This window comes from Thamnophis elegans, chromosome 17 (assembly GCF_009769535.1).
Source record: "Thamnophis elegans isolate rThaEle1 chromosome 17, rThaEle1.pri, whole genome shotgun sequence".
Lineage (NCBI taxonomy): Eukaryota > Metazoa > Chordata > Lepidosauria > Squamata > Colubridae > Thamnophis > Thamnophis elegans.
Genome location: NC_045557.1, coordinates 6,435,279 through 6,460,121, shown reverse-complemented (window position 1 = coordinate 6,460,121; position 24,843 = coordinate 6,435,279). Strand labels below are relative to the sequence as shown.

Genomic DNA, 24,843 nt, shown 5'->3' with positions numbered 1-24,843 from the left:
CCTTGATTCACGGAAGAGAAAGTCCGACCCTCGTAGGCCCAAGAACGTGATGCACAAAGTCCAAGATTTTAATAATAACTTTACTAGGCAAGAGTGTTTCCAAGGACTGGAAGGAAAATTAGAGCTTTGCTGGACCGAACGGCCTCCAAGCCTTTTCTCTCTTAAAAGGAAAACAACACGGAACACCTCAAAGTAGAACCAGGCACTACGATTTACAGTGCACCCAGGAACGAGGAAACGTAACGCCTGGGAAAACTCCCCCCCCCCCAAAATAACAGGGTTTTGGGAAGCGCTCTCTTTCCCAGCTTGAAAGTTTAAAGAGTTCTCGCGGCATCATCTTTGTGTTTCAAACTGCTGGCCCGTCCGTCGCGGCCCGTACAAAACGTAGCTTTCGAGAGGGTTTGAGGGGAAAAAAAGATTTTAAGAATTTGCTGAAAATAATTCATTAAAAAGTTCATGTTTTCAAATGGAAAGGGATGGAGGAAAGGTTTCTTTCTTTGTATGCTTGTCTCCGGCTTCTGAATTTGTCTACTTAGCCGCCAGCTTCCCTCTCTTAGCGTCTCTTCCCACTGGCGACGGCGCTGCATCTTCGACTACGGCACAACTCGGGGTTTTTCTACCTCCACCCCAGCGGCAAAAGGTTTTCTAAGAGGCACTGCGTAACCAAAAGGGAGGAGCAGGGCTGGAGTCTCTTTGAATTTACCACGGAGAAACTTGTATTTACAAAAAACCAGAGGTCTCAACAACAACAACAGCGCTGCTCCGATCGGCTTTGGTCGTTCCACTCAGTGGATAAACGCCACTTCGGGGATCTTCTGTTCAGCCTGGGAGAAGCGGGAAAAAAGAGAGGGGGAAAAAGTGTGAAATCGCAACTTTCTCGGTGCCTGAGTTGTTGGCAAACGTCCTCGAGGTGTCTTTTGCCGTGACCCGTCAAAACCGCAGAGGACAAAATCGCGCTCGACGAAAGCGCACATGTGACATCATCACAGCGCGACGAAAAAAATTAAAAATTGAAATAAAATTAAAATTAAAGCAAGCCGATTCACATAAAGGCAAGGGTTAGGTTTAGGTTTAGGGTTAGGTTAAGGGTTAGGGTTAGGTTTAGAGCGTTAGGGTTACGTTTAGCGTTAAGGTTAGCGTTAGGTTTAGCGTTACGTTAACGGTTAGGTTTAGGGTTAGATTTAGGGTTAGGTTTAGGGTTAGGTTTGGGGGGGTTAGGGTAAGGTTTTCGCTTTTTTTTACATTTTTCGATCACAGCGCGATGTTTTCGTCGCGCTGTGATGACGTCAAATGCGCGCTTTCGTCAAGCGCGATTTTGTCCTCCACGGTTTTGTGGTGGAACCTCTTTTGCGGGATGTCCTGGACGACGGTACAGGAAGTCCTCGACTTACAACAGTTCTTTCATTCCCCATTCAAAGTTAATGGGCTTAGGACCGTTTCTCACACTTACGACGCTTATCGTTTCCGTTGTGGCCCGCCGGTGGAGCTGGCGGCAGATTTGGAGAGTGAGGAGGGTTGGGGAGGAACCTGGGCCAGTCCTGGAGTCTGGGGAAGGCTCTGAGGAGGGCTCTGTGTCGAAGGCAGAGAGGGGGCCAGGGCCGTCTGACAGCTATCAGCTGTCTTCAGAGTCAGACATCAGTGAGGCAGAAGAACAGCTGAAGCCTGTTCCCAGTGTGCGCATGCACAGAGCTGCCAGAGGAAGGGAACAGCTAAAGAACAGGGGTCGAAATGGCCGTTCAGTTGCTCTTTTTAAGTGCCCCTTGGGGCTTTCAGCCACTGAGTGAACTGTTGTAAGTGGAGGGCTACCTGTCCAATGGCCAGAATCCCGAGGGAGAGGCACCACTTGCTCGCCCTGAGCACAAATAGGAATCAGGTTGTATTTCCTAAGGCAGAGACAGATAACTCACCTTCAGCAGGGTGAAGGCGTGAGCTGCTTTTGCGTAGTTCCAATCATTGTCCATGAGGCACCTGGGAGGGGAACCGGGAAAGAGAGAGAGATTGAAAGATGTGGATTGATTGATTGAAAGAAAGAATAGAGATTGAGTGAAAGAAAACAGAGACTGAAAGAGAGAAAGAGGATAGGGAGAGATTGAAAGAGAGGAGAGATTGAAAGAAAGAATAGAGAGATTGAAAGAAAATAGAGATTGAAAGACAGAGAATAGGGAGAGATTGAAAGAGAGATTGAGAGATTGAGAGAAAGAATTAGAGAGATTAAAAGATATGGATTGAAAGAAAGAATAGAGATTGAGGGAAAGAAAATAGAGATTGAAGGAGAGAAAGAGGGATTGAAAGATATGGATTGAAAGAAGGGATAGATTGAGTGAAAGAAAATAGAGATTGAAAGAGAGAGAGAGAATGAAAGATGTGGATTGAAAGAAAGAATAGATTGAAAGAGAGAGAAACAATAAAGATTGAGAGAAAGAGAATAGAGATTGAAAGAGAGATTGAAAGAGAATAGAGTGTGATTGAAAGTGATTGAGAGAAAGAGAATAGAGAGATTGAAAGAGATTGAGAGGGAGAGATTGAAAGAGAGATTGAAAGAGAATAGAGAGTGATTGAAAGTGATTGAGAGAAAGAGAATAGAGAGATTGAAAGAGATTGAGAGGGAGAGATTGAAAGAGATTGAAAGAGAATAGAGAGTGATTGAAAGTGATTGAGAGAAAGAGAATGGAGATTGAAAGATTGAAAGAAAGAATAGGTTGAAAGAAAGAATAGATTGAAAGAGATTGAAAGAGAATAGAGAGTGATTGAAAGTGATTGAAAGAGAAGAGAGAGATTGAAAGATTGAAAGAAAGAATAGGTTGAAAGAAAGAATAGATTGAAAGAGAGTGAGAGAGAAGGATAGAGATTGAAAGAGAGAGAGAAAGGGAGAGAAAGAAGAGAGATTGAAAGAGAGGAGAAAAAGAGAGAGGAGGTTCTTAAGCCTTGGGAGAGACCCAAGGCCAGTCTGAAGCCATCTTGGCCTCTACCCACTACCCCTTCCTGCCCTCGCTCCCCCGCCGGCACTCACTTCTGAGACCACTCCAGGTTCATGCCCGACTGCAGGGAGAAATTCTGCAACATCTCCTGCTGCTCAACCGTCAGGGTGAGCCCGGGGCACGAGGGGGGCATGGACTCGGTGGAAGGGGTGGGCACGGGGCTGGAGGACGGGGTGGGGGCCGGCATGACGAAGGCTTTGCGGATTTCCATGTTGTTGGCTTTGCGGATGAAGATCTGGTCGTTCACGATGCTCAGCCTGGCGGAAAGAAAGGAAGAGCTGCAGCCGGATGCTCCCCCCCGGGACAGGAAAGTCCTCGACTTACAACAGCTCAGGTTGGGACCGCTTGAAGTTACAGCGGGAGTTAGGACCGGTTTTCTTTTGCAGGTGTTTCATCGCCCTACTGGGTAACGTCCTCAGTGCTAGAAGGGAGCGGGGACAGTGGCGAGGAGGAGGAGGACTGTGGGGTCCTCCTCCTCCTCGCCACTGTCCCCGCTCCCTTCTAGGACTGAGGACGTTACCCTCTGAGCTTGGTGGCTGTTTTCTTGCAGACGTTTCATTACCCAACTAGGGAACATCATCAGTGATACACAAGAGGATGCTGGGCTTATAAACCCAAACATCTTTTGCACATGTTCTGACTCCTGGAGACGACGCAATGCATTTAAGGGGAGGCTGGTGATGAGAAGGACAAGACAGGGAGCGACTCAAAAGGACCTAAGGTGGGATTCGAACCGGGGTCTCCCCCAATCCCCGCCGGGCAGCACTCAAGCACCCCCCGATTCCTCTGCCTGTCTGCCGACCCTCTGGAGCCGCTTACCCGCTGTGGCCCACAGGGACGGCAATGAAGATCCGGGTGAAGGCTCGCACTGTATCCCGAGAACGGCTGTCGACTGCAGTGGGGGAAGGAAACCAGAGAGCGGAGGGGGTCAGGAAGGGGTGTGTGTGTGTGCATGCTGAGGCCTGACCCCCCACCCTGCGTTGTAGGACGGGGCCTTTCGATCACGCACTCACCTTCCTTAAAGATTCCGCTCAGGGTAAAACACAACAGCGTATTCTGAAACGAGAAAGGAGCAGCGTTCACAACGGAAGGGACAGGCTACCTCTGCACCTGACCGGAACTGGGTGGGAGGAAGCTGCCAGCGTGGCAGTGGGAGATGGGACCCCGAGATGGACTTGTGGGTGTTTGGGGCAGGATCTTGAACTTTCAACTGGGTGGGGAAAACCGCGAAGCTGTCAGATTCGGGTTTTCCCAGATGTGCCAACGTGTCTCTCTTCATAAATTGGAACTTTTGAGCAATACTTTGCCTCGGGCTCTGATAATCTGGAACCCTGACAGCAGGATTGAGGGAAATGATAGATCTCCAGATGTCGCTGGCCCTTTGTGAAGATGTGCAGGTTTCCAGAAGGAATTCCACTACTAGAGAAACCTTCGGACTACCTGACGGATCACACCGACAGAAATAGGTGTTGTGGCCTGTCGGTCCGCAGGGGAAGAGGGAATGGAGCTGAGAGAGGGGGGGGAGAGGAGAGAGAGGGAGAGAGGGAGGGAGGGAGGGAGACGGGGAGAGCCTGGGCCGTCCGTCAGCCCTCAAATGGAGAGTCAGCAGCCCCCAGGTCTGGAGGTGGCCAATGAGGAAGAGGAGCAGCTGGGTTCAGTGCCTGAGGCACGGATGCGCAGAAGGCAGAGGAGAGGAGAGCAGTGGAAATCTATGGGCCGGTCCTTGGGACGGAAAAGCCACTGCTGCTAGCGAATCCCCACCCTAGCTCTGGGGATAAAAGGCAGGGGGCGGAGATGAATAGATGGGGCAGAGGAGAGGAGAACAGTGGAAATCTATAGGCCGGTCCTTGGGACGGGAGAGCCACTGCTGCTAGCGAATCCCCACCCTAGCTCTGGGGATAAAAGGCAGGGGGCGGAGATGAATAGATGGGGCAGAGGAGGGGAGAACAGTGGAAATCTATAGGCCGGTCCTTGGGACGGGAGAGCCACTGCTGCTAGCGAATCCCCACCCTAGCTCTGGGGATAAAAGGCAGGGGGCGGAGATGAATAGATGGGGCAGAGGAGAGGAGAGCAGTGGAAATCTATGGGCCGGAAGAGCCACTGATGCTAGCGAATCCCCACCCTAGCTCTGGGGATAAAAGGCAGGGGGCGGAGATGAATAGATGGGGCAGAGGAGAGGAGAACAGTGGAAACCTATGGGCCGGTCCTTGGGAAGGAAGAGCCACCGCTGCTAGTGAAGCCCCACCCAAACTCTGGGGATAAAAGGCAGGGGGCGGAGATGAATAGATGGAACAGACAACGATTCATCTTCCGTTCGGACGGACTTGTGAGAGAGAAACTGTCAGCGCTCCTAATAAAGGAATCTTTTGAGTTAATTTCAGAGGGTTTGTCCCCTTGCCTGATCTCAAAATACAGCTAAGCCTCGACTTACGACCATCATGGAGCCACACCCCGTCCACGGTTGTTCAGTCAGACCAGACCTGGCCGGTCCTTTCTCCTTACTCACCGTTTGCGCGCAGACGTCCACCACGAAGGAATTCACGTCGTGCTGAGTCTTGGGCAACTCGCTGAGGAAAGCCACGACGTTCAACTTGGTGTGTTTGAGGAGACGGAAGCGTAGGGCTGAAGGGGAGAAAAGGCAGGAGGGTTTCTGGAAGTAATTTTGGCCTTTTTTACCCAAAACCTGAAACCCAGAAAGGGAAGCAGAGGCTACGAATGGCTTCCTGCCTCAAAAGGAACGAGGAACAGAAACAAAAATGGTGGGGATGTGATCGAAAGGAGGCTGGTAGAATAGAATAGAATTTTATTATTTGTAGGCCGCCCTTCTCCGGGAGGACTCAGGGCGGCGAACAATTCAAGGGGGAAAAAAGGGGAACATAAAAAACAAAATACAAATAATAAAAGTAAACAACAGTCGCACCACCATACATGTCGAGAGGGGAGGGAACTCATCACCCCCAGGCCTGTCGGCAAAGCCAGGTTTTGACGGCTTTTCAGAAGGCCTGGAGAGAGGTGAGGGTCCGAATCCCTGCGGGGAGTTCGTTCCAGAGGGCCGGAGCTGCCACAGAGAAGGCCCTCCCCCGGGTAATAGCCAGGTGGCATTGGCTGGTAGATGGCACCCGGATGAGGCCAACCCTGTGAGATCCTGAGGGCAGGACAAGAAGCAATGGGTGGAAACTAATCCAGCGGAGAAGCAACTTAGAACCGAGGAGGAATTTCCTGACAGTGAGAACAATTAATCAGTGGAACAGAAGTTGCCTCCAGAAGTTGTGAATGCCCAAACACAGGAAGCCTTTAAGATGTTGGATAGCCATTTGTCTGAAACGGTGTAGGGTTTCCTGCCTAGGCAGGGGGGTTGGACTAGAAGACCTGCAAGGTCCCTTCCAACTCTGCTATTGTATTGTATTAAATGACTTCAAAGGGAAAGAATTTGGGATCTGGGAACCAGAAGGTATAAAGAGGGACTTGAACTCGAGGGGCACGAGGGGTAAAACCTCTATGCAGGACAACCCGAGTCCTTATGCTTGTCTCCCCAAGTAAAAGGGATCCAGGATCAGGAGCTGGGAAGGGTCTCAATCTGTGACCCTGAACGACCATGCTGGGCTAGGCAGAAGAACGGTTGGACTGGATAAAGAAGCTATTTAATTCCCCCCCACTCCCCCGCCTTTTTATTATATTTTATAAATAACTCAAGGTGGTGAAGATACAGAATCCTCCCTCCTCTTCTTTTCCCCAGAACAACCCCGTGAAATGGGTAAAGCTGAGAACAGGAGGGATTGGCCCAGTCATCTAGCTGGTTTTGTGCCTAAGGCGGGACTAGAACTCCCTGTCTCCTGGTGATTGGCCCAAAGTCACCCAGCTGGTTTTCATGCCTAAAGTGGGACTAGAACTCTCCTGGTGATTGGCCCAAAGTCACCGGCCGGCTTTCCTACCTAAAGCAGGACTACAACTTATTGTCTCCTAGGAATGAGACCAAGGTCACCCAGCCAGCTTTCATGCCTAAGGCGGGACTAGAACTCACCATCTCCTAGTAATTAGCCCGACGTCACCCAGCCAGTTTTCCTGCCTAAGGCGGGACTAGAACTCACCATCTCCTAGTAATTAGCCCAAGGTCACCCAGCCAGCTTTCATGCCTAAGGTGAGACTAGAACTCACTGTCTCCTAGTGATTGCCCCAAAGCCACCAGTCTGCCTTTCATGCCTAAGGCGGGACTAGAAATCACTGTCTCCTAGTAATTAGCCCAACGTCACCCAGCCAGCTTTCATGCCTAAAGTGGGACTAGAACTCACCGTCTCCTAATGATTGGCCCAAAGTCACCGGCCAGCTTTCATGCCTAAGGTAGATCTCAGAATCTCCTGGCGATTGGTCCAAAGTCACCCAGCTAGTTTTCATACCTAAAGCGGGACTAGAACTCACCATCCCCTGGTTCCTAGCAAGCGCCTTCACTCCTAGACCAAACTGGCTCTAGTTTATTGATTGACGGATTAAGGAATTTAAGCAGGGAATGAAGAAAGGGAAGGTATGGGAACGTTCCGCATTTTTTAAAGGAGTTGCAAATATTTTGCTTTGCACCGGATGCTCTTTCAGGCTAGGCCTCAAAGGTAGCCCCGTAACCCCAAACCTCCTTTTATCATCATTTCCTTACAAGGATCCTTCAGCCGCTTCACATTCCGGCTGTTTTTGAAGTATTCAGCCAAAGAGTTCCTGCAGGGGAAAACAAACAAACAAACATAAGGAAATAAATTAAAAGACTTCAGCGGACATTATTAAATAATGAAAACTAGGGCAGTTTGGGGGGGGGGGGAAGTAAAGAACACTTCCTAGACCTTCACTTGAGTAACAAGGGGCCTATCTTGCTATAAATCTCATTAAAACTCTATCGTTATCATCCGCTGAGCAGAAGAGGCCGTCCCTGGAATTGGGTCTCCCTGAGCTGACTGAAAACCTCACTTTTTAAACTCAAGGGTCAGCCCTCAACAATCTGGATCCTCCTTTTATCGACCTCAGAAGGATGAAAGGTATAAAGATAGAAATCAGAAGCCGGGGGGGGGGGGGGGATTACTTTTTCAATCTGGATATTATTCTATTAATGGGTATAAAATAGCAGCAGAGATTAACAATCTACATATGTAAACAAAGATGAAGTACTGTATTTTTCGGAGTATAAGACGCACCTTTTCCCCCCTCAAAAAAGAGGGTGAAAATCTGGGTGCATCTTATACAATGAATACAGCATTTTTGCCCTTCCAAAACTCTGCCCCCTTTGCAAAAATGGACCTTCATAACCTTTAGGAGGCTTCCAGAGTGCTCCTGGGGGCTGGAGAGGGCAAAAATGAGCAAAAAATGGGCCATTTTTTTGCTTGTTTTTGCCCCCCCCCCCCCCAGGAGCACTCTGGAAGCATCCTAAAGGCTATTCATGCCCTTTTTTTGACAAAAAAACGGGCCGTTTTTGGGAGGTCTGCATAGTGCAAAACCTTTTTTTTTAATTTGCCTCTTCAAAATCTTGGTGCGTCTTATACTCCCATGCGCCTTATACTCCGAAAAATATGGTAATTTGTGCAATTAAATAATGAACATTGAGCACTTCAGATAAGCAAACTGTATAATTATTTGGAAATTAATGGTTATACGCGTGATATTTACATGATGTTTATAATGTTTGATATTATTAATAGATTATAGATAAAATTGAACAGAGGGTTTAATCAAACTACACAAAGTTTTCAACAAGGATAAATGAAGATGAATTAGGTATTGAGAAAATAGTTACAATACAGATTGACTATCTGTACTCAATAGAGATTGTACCTAGATGGTATACTGTTAATCGTGAATATAGATATTTTATACATAACTAAGAAAATTGTACAATAAAAATATAATAATAATAATAAAAAAGGATGAAAGACTGACTGCCGGTTTTCTGATTGGGTTCTCCCCACATGCTCCCTTCTTCGTTATGGCTGTTTTCCAGGGGTGTCAAACATTTTGAATTTTCAATGAGCAAGTTTGTACCCCGGTCACAGAAAGAAAAGCAGAAGTGGAGGCAAAGAAATCCAGCTTAACTCGTTGGCCTGGTCCAACGAAGGCAGGGTGAAAGCTGAGTTTTAAATATTTGCCGGCACATGGTAACGTGGAACACGGCGAATAATAGCAGCAATAGCAGTAGACTTATATACCGCTTCATAGGGCTTTCAGCCCTCTCTAAGCGGTTTACAGAGAGTCAGCATATTGCCCCCAACAATCCGGGTCCTCATTTTACCCACCTCGGAAGGATGGAAGGCTGAGTCAACCCTGAGCCGGTGAGATTTGAACCGCTGAACTGCTGATCTAGCAGTAGCCTGCAGTGCTGCATTTAACCACTGCGCCACCTCGGCTCATACTACCCCCCAGAAGACAAGACAAGCGGTGGAACCCCCAAACAGACCTGTAAGGGTGATTCGTGGAAAACGGGATGCTTAGCGAACAGCACGCCCCCTCGTGATAGGCATCCAGCAGGCCTTGTCGGTCTCCCGAGTCGTAGATGGCGTAATATCTGGAAGGGAGTGGACAATTATGCACCACCAAAGAGCTGGATGCCACTATTCTTTTATACAACAGGGACCTGGGAGGTCATCTACTCCAACCCCCTGCTCAAGCAGGAGACCCTATAGCATTTCAGACAAATCTCAATGTCTACTCCTAAAGTTGCCATAGTGAGGAAAGTTGGGGGGGGGGCGCATTCCACGCACGCTTTTGGCTCGAGTCGGGTCTCAGATTACCGCAGCAGGCTTGGGAGGGCAGCACCTCATTGCGGAATGTGATTTATGACACAGACTGAGGGAAGGGAAGGAACAGGGGTAAAGTTCAGCGATAATTCAAACGAGGCTCAGATCTGACTGCCAAAAGGTCTTGCCAAAATAAATGCCCCTAATAAATGACTGGTTTTCTTTTGAAACTTGGCTCGAGACTCATGAGTCAATTGGGGAATCTTTCGGAAACCTGACGCTCTTCTTGAAAACCTCCAGGGTTGGAGCTCCCACAGCTTCTGGTGGCAAGCCGTTCCACTGGTTAATTGTTCTCAACTAGGCAGTTCAGTTCTATAGAATATAGAACCATAGGGTTGGAAGGGAACTCGGAGGTCTTCTAGTCCAATCCCCTGCTCTACCAGCAGACCCTATTATACCCTTCCAGACAAGCGACTGTCCAGTCTCCTCGTTAAAAACCTCCAGTGTTGGAGCACCCACAATTTCTGGAGGGAAGCCATTCCACTGACTTGGTCATCCTCGACTTATAACCATTTAGTGATCATTCCAAGCTACAACAGCACTTAAAAAAGGGACTTATGAGTGTTTTTTACACTTCCAACCATTGCAGCACCCCCATGGTCCTCTGATCAAAAGGTGGACACTTGACAACTGGCGGTTTGGTCCAGACATTTCCCCCCCTTATAAATAAAATCCCCTGGGCAATGCCGGGTTATCGGCTAGTTGTGAATAAAAGTGATATACTCACTGTTGTAAAAAGCGGACAATTAGCATTTTCAAGCCTTCGGAGGCAAAATAACTGCCCTGCAGAAAGGAAGACCAGGAGGCTGGTTTGAAGGAGGTGGGTCTCCGAGCAGACCAGGGAGGACAGCCCACCTGGGGAGACCCTCGTGTGGTCCTCCCCCCACCAACCCATTTCCATCTGCCCCTTCCCCGAGGTTTGGTCTACCTTGCATGGAGGCAAAGTGGTAGGCGTTTCAACGTCAAACGAGATCGGCGCAGGCAGCTCGTGACCGTCCTGCAGAGGGAAAAGAGGGGGGGGGGAGCTTTGTCAAACGTGTCACACACACACACACACACACACACACAAAACCAGGACCTGCCAGCCTTTGGATAACTCACCAGTCGCAGCAGCTTGGGGAACCGTTCTCGGATGGCGCTGTCGGAAACACAACAAAAATGAGTACGCAGGAGGTCCTGTTGGCACAGCTGACCCCTCCCTCTGAATAGCCTGCCCTCCATGGAGCCTCGCCCTGCCTAGCGAGCCCGTTTCGTCCATTTTTAGGAACGGCGCCCATGCTTCAGCGAAGGGGGGGGGGCGGGCTTTAACTCCCCCAGCACGGTGCTGATGGGCCAAGAAATAAAGGATGACTCATAAAACGGCTCCGGTGGACGGAAGTTAAAAGAACTTCTCTTAAGCTGCCAATCCGGTGTTTAAACTTATGAAGCAGCTAGTCCTCTTTCAACAGGGAACCTTACGCTGGGTCAGCATTTTGCAAAGAATGGGAAAAGGAATTCCGTTCGACCGGTTTGAGCCCTGGAGCGATTGCTCTTGGGGCTAAGAAACAGGGGCGCAGCTCACCGGAATCTTTTAAACGAGGAGCTGCAAAATAGACTCGGTAAGATTTTTGGCGGGGATTTACACAAGCTCCGTCTGACGAAGGGTGTGCCTAGGGTTTGAACTCCGGCCCAGTCTCTTCGGCTAGGTGCTAAAAGAGCACATTTCAAAGGCCATAAAAAGACACAGCACCTCTTGAAACAAAGCTGAGTCACTTCTGCCATTGGTTAAAAGCTCCCCCACTGCCTGTTTTAAGTACTGGAATGCGATGCTCGACCTCTCTTAAGGAGAAAACGTCGCCATCGGTTTTCATTTGCTGGACATTTCTAGCTTTTAAGAGAAGTGGCTCCAGCTGGTTATTACCACCGCGTGGAACGGGGGGCGACCGCTGGCTTGATGCTAGGAGACAGCACGCCAAGGTTCTGACCCCCCCACCCCAAAACGCAAGCCTCAGTCGAACACCCTGTAAATGGGGCAGTTTCCTTCCCTGTAGTTTTACACATGCAGGAGAGACAGAGGTGTTCACTTTTTTTTAAAAAAAGGAGGCTGCGTGAACTGGAAGGGTCTCCACACTTACCTGAAGGAGGTACTCACCTGGCCGGATCATTTATAGGAGAAACGCTCTTTCAAAGGGGGGAGGAAGAGGAGGGGGGAGGAAGGGAATATGGCCAAGGTGCCCCATCGGTCCTGGAGATGCCAGAAGCAACTTCTTGGGCTGCCAACCTTTTAAAACGCTTTTTTTTTTTTACAAAAAGCGTTCCCGTATCAAGGTCGAAGTCTAATTTAAAGTGTGCAAAGGACAGGGGGGGAGTTGGGTTGAGAAGCAAGGGAACCCCAGGGGGGAAAAAAGGGTGTGTGTGTGTGTGTGTACGTGATTCAGAAGCCCGCCCGCTCTGGTGCACAGCCTCCTCCATCCTCAAAAGCCCCTTTGGGCGTTCCCTTCCCACCGCCAAGGTCCGTCCTGCGTGCCTGCCATTGTGTCTGAAGCCTCCTCCTGCAGGGAGAGGGGAGGGGGGTTTCCGCCGATTTGCTCGCCACAAGCTCCGTGGCCATTTCAGCTCGGGAGAAAACGCCGCCCTGCTCGGCTGTTAAGTGAGAACATTCTCCCTCCTTGAGCCGTTTCCGGCAGCATCCATGCCAGGAGAAAGCGCGCGCGGGCGCGGTGCGCAAACGAGGTTCCCTGGGCTCTCTCTCTCTCTCTCTCTCACTCCGTCGCCTTCCGCCACCGGGAGGGCTCGTTCCGGCCACCAATTTGACTGTGCCTGTCTTAGGTTGTTCCTTCCACCGAGGAATCTTACCCGTCATTGGCTAACCAGCCGTCTGTAGGGGCCACTGTTTTTTTTTTTTTTTGGTCTCTTTTCCGGTCACCAGGGAATCCTCGCTGTTTGGCAGCTCTCGTGCCAATGTGAAAGTCGAGGAGGCGCAAAAAAAATATATTCTGGCCCTCCAAACAGAGAAGGAAGACCCAGAATGGCCGGCTCGGGCCAAGGGAGGTGGGCGAGCCACAGAAGGAAGCGGGAGGGGAAGGCGAAGGCTGTGCACTCAGAGGAGTCTTGGGGGCCTCCGAAGGAGAGAAGATTGAGGGGAGGGGGGGACTTTAGGACAGGCAAGAGACGCCTGGAGGGGAAGAGGAATGTATTAACATGGGGATGGGGGAGGAAGAGGGAGGCAGAGAGAGAGAGGGATGGGCACTTTAAAAAAAAAACACTTTTTAAATCCCTTTTGAGGAGGGTGAGAAGGAAACCCCCGGCAGGCAGTGCTCCAATCTAGCTGCAATAAAACCATGGTCAGAAGACATCGCAAAGCAAAGTCAGAGAAGGCAGAAGGCCCCCCGCTCTGGGAGCACGGGGGCCAGCTGGGAAGACCCAGTCCTCAACCAGGCAAAAAGAGAAGGCCTCTTGGGCGAAACTGGTGGTGGTGGTGGTGTTGCTGTCACCCCATCACAATCCGGGGAGACAGGGCCATGGGAAGGGCGACTCTCCTCCGGTGAGTCGAGGGGGGCACCGGGGACGAAGGCTGCGGCTCACCTGATGTAAGCAGAGCGGTCCTGGAAGCTGTCACACATGGGGTTGCCGTCCAGCCAGAGCTCCTCCAGCTTCAAGCCTTTCAGCTTGTCCAGCTCGTATTCGGTCTTCAGCTGCGGAGAGTCAAGAGTGGGGGAGAAAGGGAGGAAGGGGAGTCAGACACGGGGCGAGTTGGCTAAGCACAGATCCGGGAAGGGGGAAGGGTTGGGGGGGGGGGAAGAGGATGGGGTCGGCTGAGATATTACCTGGTTACAAGACAAATTGAGGATCTTCAGGTTGGGGGCTTTTTCTTGTAAATCGGACATGTCGTAGAGACGATACAGCTTGTTGTCGCTGAGGTTGAGGGAGAGGAGCTGCGGAGAGTAATAGCACGGAAACTTGATTGTCACTTTCAATGCCCCCTTATTTCTGCATGGAAGGCGGCTGGGTGACTTTGGGCCAATCCCCAGGAGGCAGGGAGTTCTAGTCCCGCCTTAGGCATGAAAGCCAACTGGGAAACTTTGGGCCAATCCCCAGGAGACTGGGAGTTCTAGTCCCAATTTAGGCATGAAAGGCGGCTGGGTGACTTTGGGCCAATCCCCAGGAGACTGGGAATTCTAGTCCCAAATTAGGCACGAAAGCCAACTGGGTAACTTTGGGCCAATCCCCAGGAGACTGGGAGTTCTAGTCCCGACTTAGGCATGAAAGGCGGCTGGGTGACTTTGGGTCAATCCCCAGGAGACTGGGAGTTCTAGTCCCGACTTAGGCATGAAAGGCGGCTGGGTGACTTTGGGCCAATCCCCAGGAGACTCGGAGTTCTAGTCCCGACTTAGGCATGAAAGGCGGCTGGGTGACTTTGGGCCAATCCCCAGGAGACTCGGAGTTCTAGTCCCGACTTAGGCATGAAAGGCGGCTGGGTGACTTTGGGCCAATCCCCAGGAGACTCGGAGTTCTAGTCCCGACTTAGGCATGAAAGGCGGCTGGGTGACTTTGGGCCAATCCCCAGGAGACTCGGAGTTCTAGTCCCGCCTTAGGCATGAAAGCCATTGGGCGACCTTGGGCCAATTACCGTGAGACCCTGAGTTCTAGTCCCGCCTTAAGGATGAAAGACAGCTGGGTGACATTAGGGCAGGCCTGCTCTCATGGCCCAACCCACCTCACAGGGTTGTTGTTGTTGGGAGGACAGAAGAAGCAAACAGAAGAAAGAGCATTAGGAACCCCACCTTCATATAGGCAGGATATTATGTAAGTAAATAAAGCTGGAAGCCTCCAAAAATACAATCTGGAATTAAGATGCCGAACGAAACACTAGAAATGTTGAATTTGAAGGTTCAGCCACCAGCCCGTTTTCCCCAAAGGAGGCCCATCTGACCAGCTAGAGCAGTGTTTCTCAACCTTGGCTACTTGAAGATGTCTGGACTTCAGCTCCCAGAATTCCCCAGCCAGCGAATGCTGGCTGGGGAATTCTGGGAGTTGAAGTCCAGACATCTTCAAGTGGCCAAGGTTGAGAAACACTGAGCTAGAGATCTCAAAAGAGAGCCCACGTCCATTTGAAACCCCCCCCGGGTGGAAAAACGTGGCAAAATGCACTCTTTTCCTTGCCTCCCCCTCAAACCGATGGACGGGCGGAGGACGGGAGACGGCTAACCTCGGGGATGTTGTCGCTGATGATCTGCAGCACGGCTAACATGCAGTTTCGGCGGTTCAACACAATGTCGATATTCTGGGATATCAGATCTGGGGTGGGGGGGGAGAGAGAGAGAGAGAACGAAACGGGATTGATTTCACTTCTGACGCCTGGGCTCGAGAAAACCTGTGTGTGTGTATGTGTGTTTGTGTGTGTGTGTGTGTGTAGGGCGGTGCTGATTTTAAATGAAGGCCAAACTGGGCCCTCTCGGTGGAAGAAAAGGGGAGGGGGAGGGAGAACGACTTACCGGGATCTGTGTGGATATTTTTCATATTCAAAGCTTGATTGGCGCTATCGTACCTTTTACTCATACATTGCTGAAAGCGGAAGGAGAGGGTTATCTGAGAGGAGGCTGCGATCACTCCCACCGGGAGGTTTGCATTCCCCAAAGGCTAGAGAAAGCAGGTCTGGTTTGCACTCTGAGGGCCAAAGAGCTCGGAGGGAGCCAAACAACCAACAGGAAGCTCGTCCTGCCTCCAGGCTGCTCCCTCAGCTAATATGTCTTGGTTTCCTCTCTGCTGTTTCGGCAAACCAGCCGCTTCTCCCTCCCTTCTAGCTATCGGGATAACAGAGCTGGAAGGGACCTTGGAGGTCCTGTAGTCCAACTCCCGGTTGAAGCAGAAAACCCTATCCCATTTCAGGCAAATGTTTGTCCAATCTCTTCTTAAAAAACTCGAGAGAGTGAGGAAGGAAAGGTAAGAGAGCTGGAAGGGACCTAGGCGGTCTTCTAGTCGAACCCCCACATGGTAGGAAACCTTAAACCATTTCAGACAAATGGTTCTCCAATTTCTTCTTTAAAAACTCGAGGGAGGGAGGGAAGGAGGGAGGGAGGAAAGAAGGGAGGGAGACAGGGAGGAAAGAGAGCGGAAAAAAGGAGAAGGGGAAAGGAAAGGAGAAGGGAGGGAGGGAGGAAGAAAAGAAGGGAGGGAGACAGGGAGGAAAGGAAAGGGAAGAGAGAGGAAGGAAGGAGAAGGGGAAAGGAAAGGAGAAGGGAGGGAAGAAGGAAAGGGAGGGAGACAGGGAGGAAAGGAAAGGAAAGAGAGGAAGGAAGGAGAAGGGGAAAGGAAAGAAGAAGGGAGGGAGGGAGGAAGGAAGGGAGGAAGGAAGGGAGGGAGGGAGACAGGGAAGAAAGGAAAGAGAGAGGAAGGAAGGAGAAGGGGAAAGGAGGGAGGGAGGGAGGGAGGGAGGGAAGGAAGGAAGGAAGGAAGGAAGGAAGGAAGGAAGGAAGGAAGGAAGGAAGGGCAGAATAACATAGTTGGAAGGGACCTTGGAGGTCTTCTAATCCAACCCCCTACTCAAGCAGAAAACTCTCTACCATTTCAAACAAATAGTTGTCCAATCTCTTCTTAAAAAACTCGAGGAAGGAAGGAAAGAAGGAAGGGAGGGAGGGAATAAATCAGAATAACAGAGCTGAAAGGGACCTCAGAGATCTTCTAGTCCCAACCTCCTGCTCAAGCAGCAGACCTTATCCCATTCCAGTCAAACGGACGTCCAATCTCTTCTTAAAAACCTCAACCTCTGGAGCCAAGCCGTTCCAAACCATCCCTTCCTTTCTCCCACCCACCCCTCCTCCCCTCCCTTCCTTCTTTTCCTTCCTTCCATCTCTTTCTTTCCCCTAGCGGAGGAATAGCCTGTGCAGGGCAAGCTAGCGGGAAGAGGTTTTGCCAAACGCTTTAACCGTTTGTTGTTGTTGTTTTTTAAATACCTTCAGCTGCTCAATCTCTTCTGGTTTCAGTTCTTGCTGGACGGTGGTGGGTGGGTTGCACGTGTTTATAAGTATCGCCACCTGAGAGAAAACAGAAGCTGAATTAGGGAAATGGCTTGTGGGAAGTGAAAGGAGGCTCAGGTCCCTTTTCATGGGCCTTGTTCCGCAGCCGAGACCTGCTGTTCCCCCCACTCCCCCCCCCCGCCCTCTCCCCAAGCATTTCCCAAGCAAGGATGAACCAACCTTGTATCCATCCGGAGAAGAAATTTTACGAGAGGTCTGCTTAAGGGCGTTGGCCACGGAAGTGTCTTCTACGTAGAACACCACCCGATTATTCACGCAGTGGTACTACAAGCGGGAGGGGGAAAAAAAACACGCCATCTTGGGATCAAAGAGCTCTTTTCTGATTTTTTTTAAAAAAAATAATTAAAATAAAGCGAACATTCTCGATAATTGGCGACTTTTCTGATGAACCGAGTCAATGGGGAAGTCAAATTCACCTAACAAAAATCAGCATTTAATGACCCCACAATTCCTTGCGGCAGGGGGTGAAATGCTACCGGTTCCGGCTGGTTTTGCCAGAACCGGTAGGATTTAATGTTAATGGAGGATTTTATAAATAAGTAAATGAAATGCCAGCATGTGGTTATGTATGAAATCTTGGTATATGAAGGACGTTTAAATAACTATAGTCAAATAAAAGTGGAGGCATGATGATGGTAATATAATAAATATTTGAGTTAAGATATTTGAATTAATATGAATTATATTTCATGACAGTGGAAGAGATGCACAAAAGTCTTTTGAAACCAGCTGATACACTTTCTACAGTATGTAAAGAAGGAGGATTTGTATGTTTGTTTTGAAAATAATAAAAAAATTACAAAAAAATAATAATAATTCTCCCTTCTGCATTGCCTTCCTCTCACTATAACCTTGTCCTATAATGTAACAAACATAATATTAACACTTATAATAGTATTCATTATTTATATCTCCATATATTTGTATTCTCGATTTTCTGTCTTCTTGGCTTCTGCCCTCTAGCCACTTGTACATTTTATTCCATACTTTATAGAAGTCCGATTCGTCTCTTTTAGTTCTAACCACGGCGTGATTAATTTTAATAGCAATAGGAGTTAGACTTATATACCGCTTCATAGGGCTTTCAGCCCTCTCTAAGCGGTTTATAGAGTCAGCATATCGCCCCCTCAGTCTGGGTCCTCATTTTACCCACCTCGGAAGGATGGAAGGCTGAGTCAACCTTGAGATTTGAACCGCCGAACTGCAGATAGCAGTCAGCTGAAGTAGCCTGCAGTGCTGCATTGAACCATTGCGCCACCTCGGCTCTGCATCATTTCACTTGGCGGTGGCAAGAAAGGGTCGTGGCCTGGGGCAAAACCCACTCAACCAACGTCTCCGCTTAACAACAGAAATGTTGGGCTCAGTTGCGGGTCGTAAGTCGAGGACTCCCTATAGTTTTGAGGGAGGCGGAGGGCTCTCTTACCTCTATGGGGTTGAAGGGGACGGTGCAGGTTTCCCGTATGGCGTTCAGCAGCCAGCTCTTTTCGTATTTTCTTCCGAAAGGAATCTGGCAAAAAAAGAACACAAGGAGCCAATCAAAAGCCAGAATTTCTAAGCCACAACCCACGATTCTTGCTTCCTCACCTGCTCTCCCTAATAGCTGCCCAAGCCTCTTAATGCCAAAAGGGCCCTGGGTGAATGCCCTGCAGAGGGGGGAAGCCTGGCAGAGGAGGGGGGGAATTAGCTGCCATCAAAGCTTCTTTTTTTAACTTTCCTTCGTTATCTTGATTGGCAAATTCCTCTGCACACCTACTTGTTTAAAAAACAAGGAACACCTCAGCAATTTCTACCTGTATTTTAAATCTCAAGTCTTCCAGAATTTATTTATTTTTTCTCTTGGATTTTCATCTCATCTTTTCCCACCTTTTATAAATAACTCAAAACAGCAAATGTACCTTATTACTAATGCTTCCTCTATTTCCCCCGCAACCACCACCTCGTGAGGTGCGTTGGGCTGAGAGAGGAGGATTGGCCCAAGGTCACCCAAATAGCTTTCCTCTCTAAGGCGGGACTGGTGATCGGTCCAAAGTCACCCAGTGGGTTTTCATGCCAAAGGCAAGACTAGAATTCCCAGTCTCTTTTTTTTAAGAGTTTTTATTATTTTTATTAAAGAAAACACACACACACACACAAAATCATCTGTCATTACATCTTGCAGAAAGCGTATCCATTGGTTACAGGTACATTTCGTGGGTTTCTTCCACAATCAGATATATTTCATTCAGTTTAAATTGTTACATTTTAGAATTTATATATTTTACTATCACTATACCACCATTTTCATTTAATTTAGGGTTTTAAGGACACAGCCACCTACACCTAGAATTCCTAGTCTCTTGATGATTGGCCCAAAGTCTCCCAGTCAGCTTTCACATCTAAGGTGGGATTGGAATTCCCTGTCTCCTGGTGATTGGCTCAAAGTCACCCAGTGGACTTTCAGGCCTAAGACAGGACTAGAATTCACCATCACCTTAGTGATAGGCCCAAAGTCACCCAGTGGACTTTCATGCCTAAAGCAGGAGTAGAACTCCTGTCACTGGCCCAAAGTCTCCCTGCCAGCTTCCCTATCTACGACGGGACTAGAACTCATCATCTCCTAAATGTCAGCCTTCCGCCTTATCTACTAGTCAGGACAAACTGGCTCTCTAAGAGTTGATGACAATTCATAATAAGAAAGGTCTGTGGAGTCAATTAAGACCCAAGAGACAAGAAGAGGGCCAAGGAAGGAAGGAATTAGCCCTTCCTGAAAAAGCTTGAAATGGCTCAGTGAAAACTGAAGGAATGTTGGGCAAACACTCAAAGAGCCACAAAGGTCCTAACTGGAAGCCCCCCCCCCCCCCCCGTTCAATTCCGGAGCCGACCGGAAGTCTGGTTCTCCCACCATAGAGTCTTCTCCTAGCGTGGCGTCCTTTCTCCTCTCTCCGTCCTAAACCGAAAGCCCAATCAATTGTGGACAGGGAGCCGCAGCAGAGGGATGGAAGAGCCACGTGCGGCTCCAGAGCCAGGGCTTGCTGGTCTTGGGGAAAACAGATGTCCTCCAATAGACCCGGGTCCTTCTGAATGCCCAGGTAACTGGTTACCCGCCGCGTGGCTCACCGTAATTCTGAACCAAGTCTTCTTGCTTACAAGCCCTCCTTTATGAGCAGGAGCAGGAGCACGGTCCCCGATATTCAGATTCCGTCTCACAGTGGCGTTCATAAGGTTCGAGCTCCCTCGGTCTGGTCGATGCGGACGTGACCCGTAAGGAGTGCTAAGAGAGAAACAAAGGTTTTTTGTTTTTTTTTACTACAGACCAGAGAGATATACCGTATTTTTCCGGAGTATAAGACGCACCTTTTTCGCTCAAAAAAAAGAGGCTGAAAATCTGGCTGTGTCTTATACACTGAATACAGCATTTTTTGTCTCCTGAACCCCGCCCCCTTCACCAAAATGGCCATTCATAGATCTTAGAAGGCTTTCAGAGAGCTCTTGGGGGCTGGGGAGGGAAGAAATGGGCCGTTTTTTGGTCATTTCCCCCCCCCCCCAGCCCCCAGGAGCACTCTATAAGCTTTCTAAAGGCTATCCATGCCCGCCCCCCTTTGGCAAAAAATGGGCCCATTTTCACAAAAAAAAAGAGGGTGTTTTTTTGCTCGTTTTTGCCCCCCCCCCCCCCGAAGCACTCTACAAGCCTCCTAAGGGCTGTTCATGCTCTTTTTTTGGAAAACAAAACAGTCCTCTTTTCGCGAAAAACGGGCCATTTGGGGGAGGCCTGCAGAGTACAAAAACTTTTTTTTTTAATTTGCCTCTTCAAAACCTTGTTGCTTCTTATACTCCGAAAAATACAGTAATTAAATTTGTTTTGCAGAGAATGCCCAATATGAAATTCAGATTGTAGGAAATGCCACAGGCAGTGTGGACCATCATTTGGATAAAGGTAAGTACTTGACTTAGGACCGCAAGAGAGACCAGGATTTCCATTGCTAAAACAAGATGGTGGTTAAATTAGTGGCGCCTGATTTAACGGCCTTTCCGTCACGGTGGTCGAGTGCAAATGTTAAGGGAACCACACAGTCGTTAAGCGAATCTGGCTTCCCCCATGGACTGCATGTCGGAAGTAATCTGGGATCATGTGACCTTGGGACTGGTGTTGTAAATACATGGCCTTTGCCAAGTGCCTGGCATTTTGAACATGTGAACCATGAGGGTGTGAGAGGACTGGTCATAAGTCCCTTTTTGCAGTGCTATTGTGACTTCATATAGCTGTTAAATGAATCGTAAATCAAGGACTACATATATATCTATATATCTATATCTATCTATCTATCTATATCTATATATCTATATATCTATATAATATAATATATAATTTTAAAGTTAGGTAAAGGTTCCCCTCGCACATATGTGCTAGTCGTTCCTGACTCTAGGGGGTGGTGCTCATCTCCGTTTCAAAGCCGAAGAGCCAGCGCTGTCCGAAGACGTCTCCGTGGTCATGTGGCCGACATGACTCAACGCCGAAGGCAAACGGAATGCTGTTCCCTTCCCAACGAAGGTGGTTCCTATTTTTTCTACTTGCACTTTTTATGTACTTTCGGACTGCTATGTTGGCAGAAACTGGAACAAGGAACAGGAGCTCCCTCCGTTACGCGGCGCTAGGCATTTGAATTTCCAACCTATCTGATCGACAAGCTCAGCATCTTAGCCTCCGATCCACCGCGTCCCTCTTTTTAAAGTTACAATTATACTTTAATAAACCAGGCCATCGAGAAAACTAGCCCTAATTAACTTCTAAATCATGAACAGGTTCCAATTACTAGTTTTCCAGCTGCTGCCTTTGAACTTCCTGGCTCTTTGTCTAATTACTAGGATGACAAATGGATCAGATGGCCTCAATTACGCCACTTCCTAGAAGCAAACCCCAGAATTTCTAAGCAATGAACTAACTCTGGTTAGGCAGGAAAGACTGACCTGTTTTCTCTCTCCAGTGCCTATTATTCATGTTGCTTCTTACAGGAGCTTCCACATATTGGCTAACACATTCAACCAAAACAGGGATCAGAAGGAACACCAAAGCTTTACAATACAATACAATAGCAGAGTTGGAAGGGACCTTGGAGGTCTTCTAGTCCAACCCCCTGCCTAGGCAGGAAACCCTACACCGTTTCAGACAAATGGATGTCCAACATCTTCTTAAAGTCTTCCAGTGTTGGGGCATTCACAACTTCTGGAGGCAACTTCTGTTCCACTGATTAATTGTTCTATGGAACAGCTTGCTTTAAAACAAGAGTTTCTCTCACAAGCAGACAGTATTCCCCCCCCCCCCCCCGACTACCCCACAGGTTCTATTTCTCACTAGCGTGTTCGGAGCACTTCATGAGCATCGCTCATGAGAACGTCCCCGTCTTCTTCGTCTGGCCAGCCACGAGACCCGGAGCCGGAACTGTTCCAACCGCGCTGGTGATGGCCCATCTCGCTGTACATTTTCCCCCGGAAGGGGACACGGCCCTTTCTCCTCCGTGGATAGTTCCTGTCGCTGGAGCCCACGCGGTCGTCATGTTCTGAGAGAAAGGAAAACGGATGGAAGCATCAGTCAGGTGTCCCGAGACAGTTCGATTGTATAGAGGGCTGCAGGCCAGAGGTTCTGAGCATCATTCCTCAGCCTTTGCCAACTTTAATCTCGGTGGACTTCAACTCCCAACTTTCCCCAGCCTGCATGTTGCTAAGGTTGAGGAACATCGGTTTGGAGAAAGGACGATTAGGTCAGTTAAGACTCCAAAATGGATAGGATTGGCTTGGTTGTTACCTGGGAGATAGCAATAGCAATAGCAGTTAGACTTATATACCGCTTCATCGGGCTTTCAGCCCTCTCTAAGCGGTTTACAGAGTCAGCTTATCACCCCCACAGTCTGGGTCCTCACTTCACCCACCTCGGAAGGATGGAAGGCTGAGTCAACCTTGAGCCGGTGAGATTAGAACCGCTGAACTGCAGATAACAGTCAGCTGAAGTGGCCTGCAGTACTGCACACTAACCATTGTGCCACCTCGGCTCTGGTAATGAGATGATTCTAGGTAGGTAACATCATCACTGCTGAAATTGCATTGATGATGTTACCTGCCTGGGTCATGAAACTTGTCTGCAAGAAAACAAGCAAGTTCAGAGAGCGCCAAGCACCCCACAGTCCTCTTCCTCTTCTTCTATCCCACAATTCCCATTCCCTTCTAACACTGATGATGTAACCTAGTTGGGTCATGAAACATCTGCAAGAAAAGAAGCAAGTTCAGAGAGCACCAAGGTTCGCACAGTTTTCCTCTTCCTCTTCCTCCTCCTCTTCCTCCCCTTGCCTCGTCCTCCTCCTCCTCTCTCTCCTCTGCAAAACCCCTTCCCTTCAAGCACTGATGATGTTACGTAGTTGGGTCATGAAACGTCTGCAAGAACACCACCAAGCTCAGAGAGCATCAAGGACTCATGAAACCAGTAAGTCTCACTCCCTTCTATCACTTTTCCTCCCCACTCAGACGACACCAAGGACCACACAATTCAACCCTGAACTACAACTACAGGTAGTCCCCAACTTACAGCAGTTCGTTTAGTGACACTTCAAAGTTACAGCAGCACTGAAAAAAGTGAGTTTTGACCATTTTTCACACTTAACAACCGTTGCTTGGACTTGGACTTAATCTTCGTAAATGTCAACGTCCATAAGGCAGTGACCGTTGCATTGTGAAGGCCAGGAGCAGGACGTCACGGATTACAGCACGCCATTGATTCCGATTTAGGGCGGCTTGTTGGGCATCGGTTATTGAAAAATGGAGTGGTTGAAGATCGTGAGCCACTTAGGATATCCACATTTTCTTTGGGGCATTTCGTGCGATTTTCCACCCATCCGGTCGCAGCGAGTTAATCGATCGGTAAGGTAATCGGCTATTGTCCATACGGCAAACGTGTCCAAACCACCTAAGTCCGTTGCAGCCGTTGTAAGTCAAGGAGTACCTGTACACAGCATGCTTTTGGCGCCCACTAATCTACAGGCGGCCCTCGACGTACGACCACAACTGAGCCCAACTTTTGTGTTGTTAAGTGAAACATTTGTTCAGTGAGTTTTGGCCCATTTTACGACCTCAAGGCCCCACCACCACAGGCTCCCCTCGCAGCTTATCTGTCTTCCTCCCTCCTTCCCACGTCCAACGACCCTGTGTGGTAGGCCAGGAGGCCGAGGGCTCTCTGGGAAGCCCCGTCCCCCTCGCTGTTGAACAACGACCCTGTGAGGTAGGCTGGAGTTGCCAAGGACTCTCTGGGATAGTCCCCCCAACCCCTCCCCCCTCACCACTGTATCTTTCCCGCCCTCCTTCCTATGCCAAACGACCCTGTGAGGTAGGTCAGGAGGCCGAGGACTCTCTGGGAAGCCCCGTCCCCCTTGCTGCTGTACAACGACCCTGTGAGGTAGGCTGGGACCACCGAGGACTCTCCGGGGTAGCCCTCCCCAACCCCTCAAATCTCCCTCCTCCCCTCAGGTACCCCTCATCATTGTATCCGCCTCTCCCGCCCTCCTTCCTATGCACGACGACCCTGTGAGGTAGGCCAGGTGGGAGAGAACTATCCAGGAAGCCCCCCCCACCATGTCCCGCTCAAGTCCCCCCTCCGTCGCCCTCTGAGCCCCCCCACAACCGCTGTATTCGCCTTGCCCCCCTCCTTCCCACGCACAACGACCCTGCCAGGTAGGCCGAGACTGCCCAGGTCTCTCCGGGAAGGCCCCCCTCACCGCTTATCCGTCTTCCTATGCACAACGACCCTGTGAGGTAGGCCTTGGCGGCCGAGGACTCTCTGGAAAGCCCCTCCCGGGCCCTCAGCCCCCCTCACCGTTGTATCCGCCTTTCCCGCCGTCGGCCATGAAGGGAGCCCCGCTGGCGGGCACCTCGGAAAACCGACTCCCCGGCACACGCGAGCGGAAGGCCGCGGAGGGATGCCTCGGAAGGGTCCTTAGCCTGCCGGCCGTCTCCGTCGTTGCAACCGCCTCCACTGGCCTTTCTTCTTCTCCCCGTCTCCCCTCAGCGCGCTGCTCTCTAACGGAGGAGGCGAGCCGCCCAATGCGCAGGCGCGGTGGGCAA

The 24,843-nt window shown here is 49.6% G+C and overlaps 1 protein-coding gene across 1 annotated transcript; it reads right to left on the bottom strand.

The window, feature by feature from the left end:
- Positions 1-61: 61 nt before the first annotated feature.
- On the bottom strand, positions 62-24,843 carry NXF1 (nuclear RNA export factor 1). Its single transcript, XM_032233990.1, has 21 exons — positions 24,596-24,843; positions 22,091-22,295; positions 19,858-20,011; positions 18,185-18,268; positions 16,921-17,025; positions 16,678-16,758; positions 15,220-15,289; positions 14,934-15,022; positions 13,552-13,659; positions 13,310-13,419; positions 10,847-10,883; positions 10,674-10,742; positions 10,473-10,528; positions 9,406-9,513; positions 7,624-7,682; positions 5,485-5,600; positions 3,992-4,034; positions 3,798-3,870; positions 3,011-3,235; positions 1,908-1,968; positions 62-824 (listed from the first exon to the last, which is right to left on the bottom strand). Exons 1-21 carry the CDS (start codon positions 24,624-24,626, stop codon positions 786-788), a joined length of 1,923 nt encoding a protein of 640 aa, XP_032089881.1. The 5' UTR covers positions 24,627-24,843; the 3' UTR covers positions 62-785.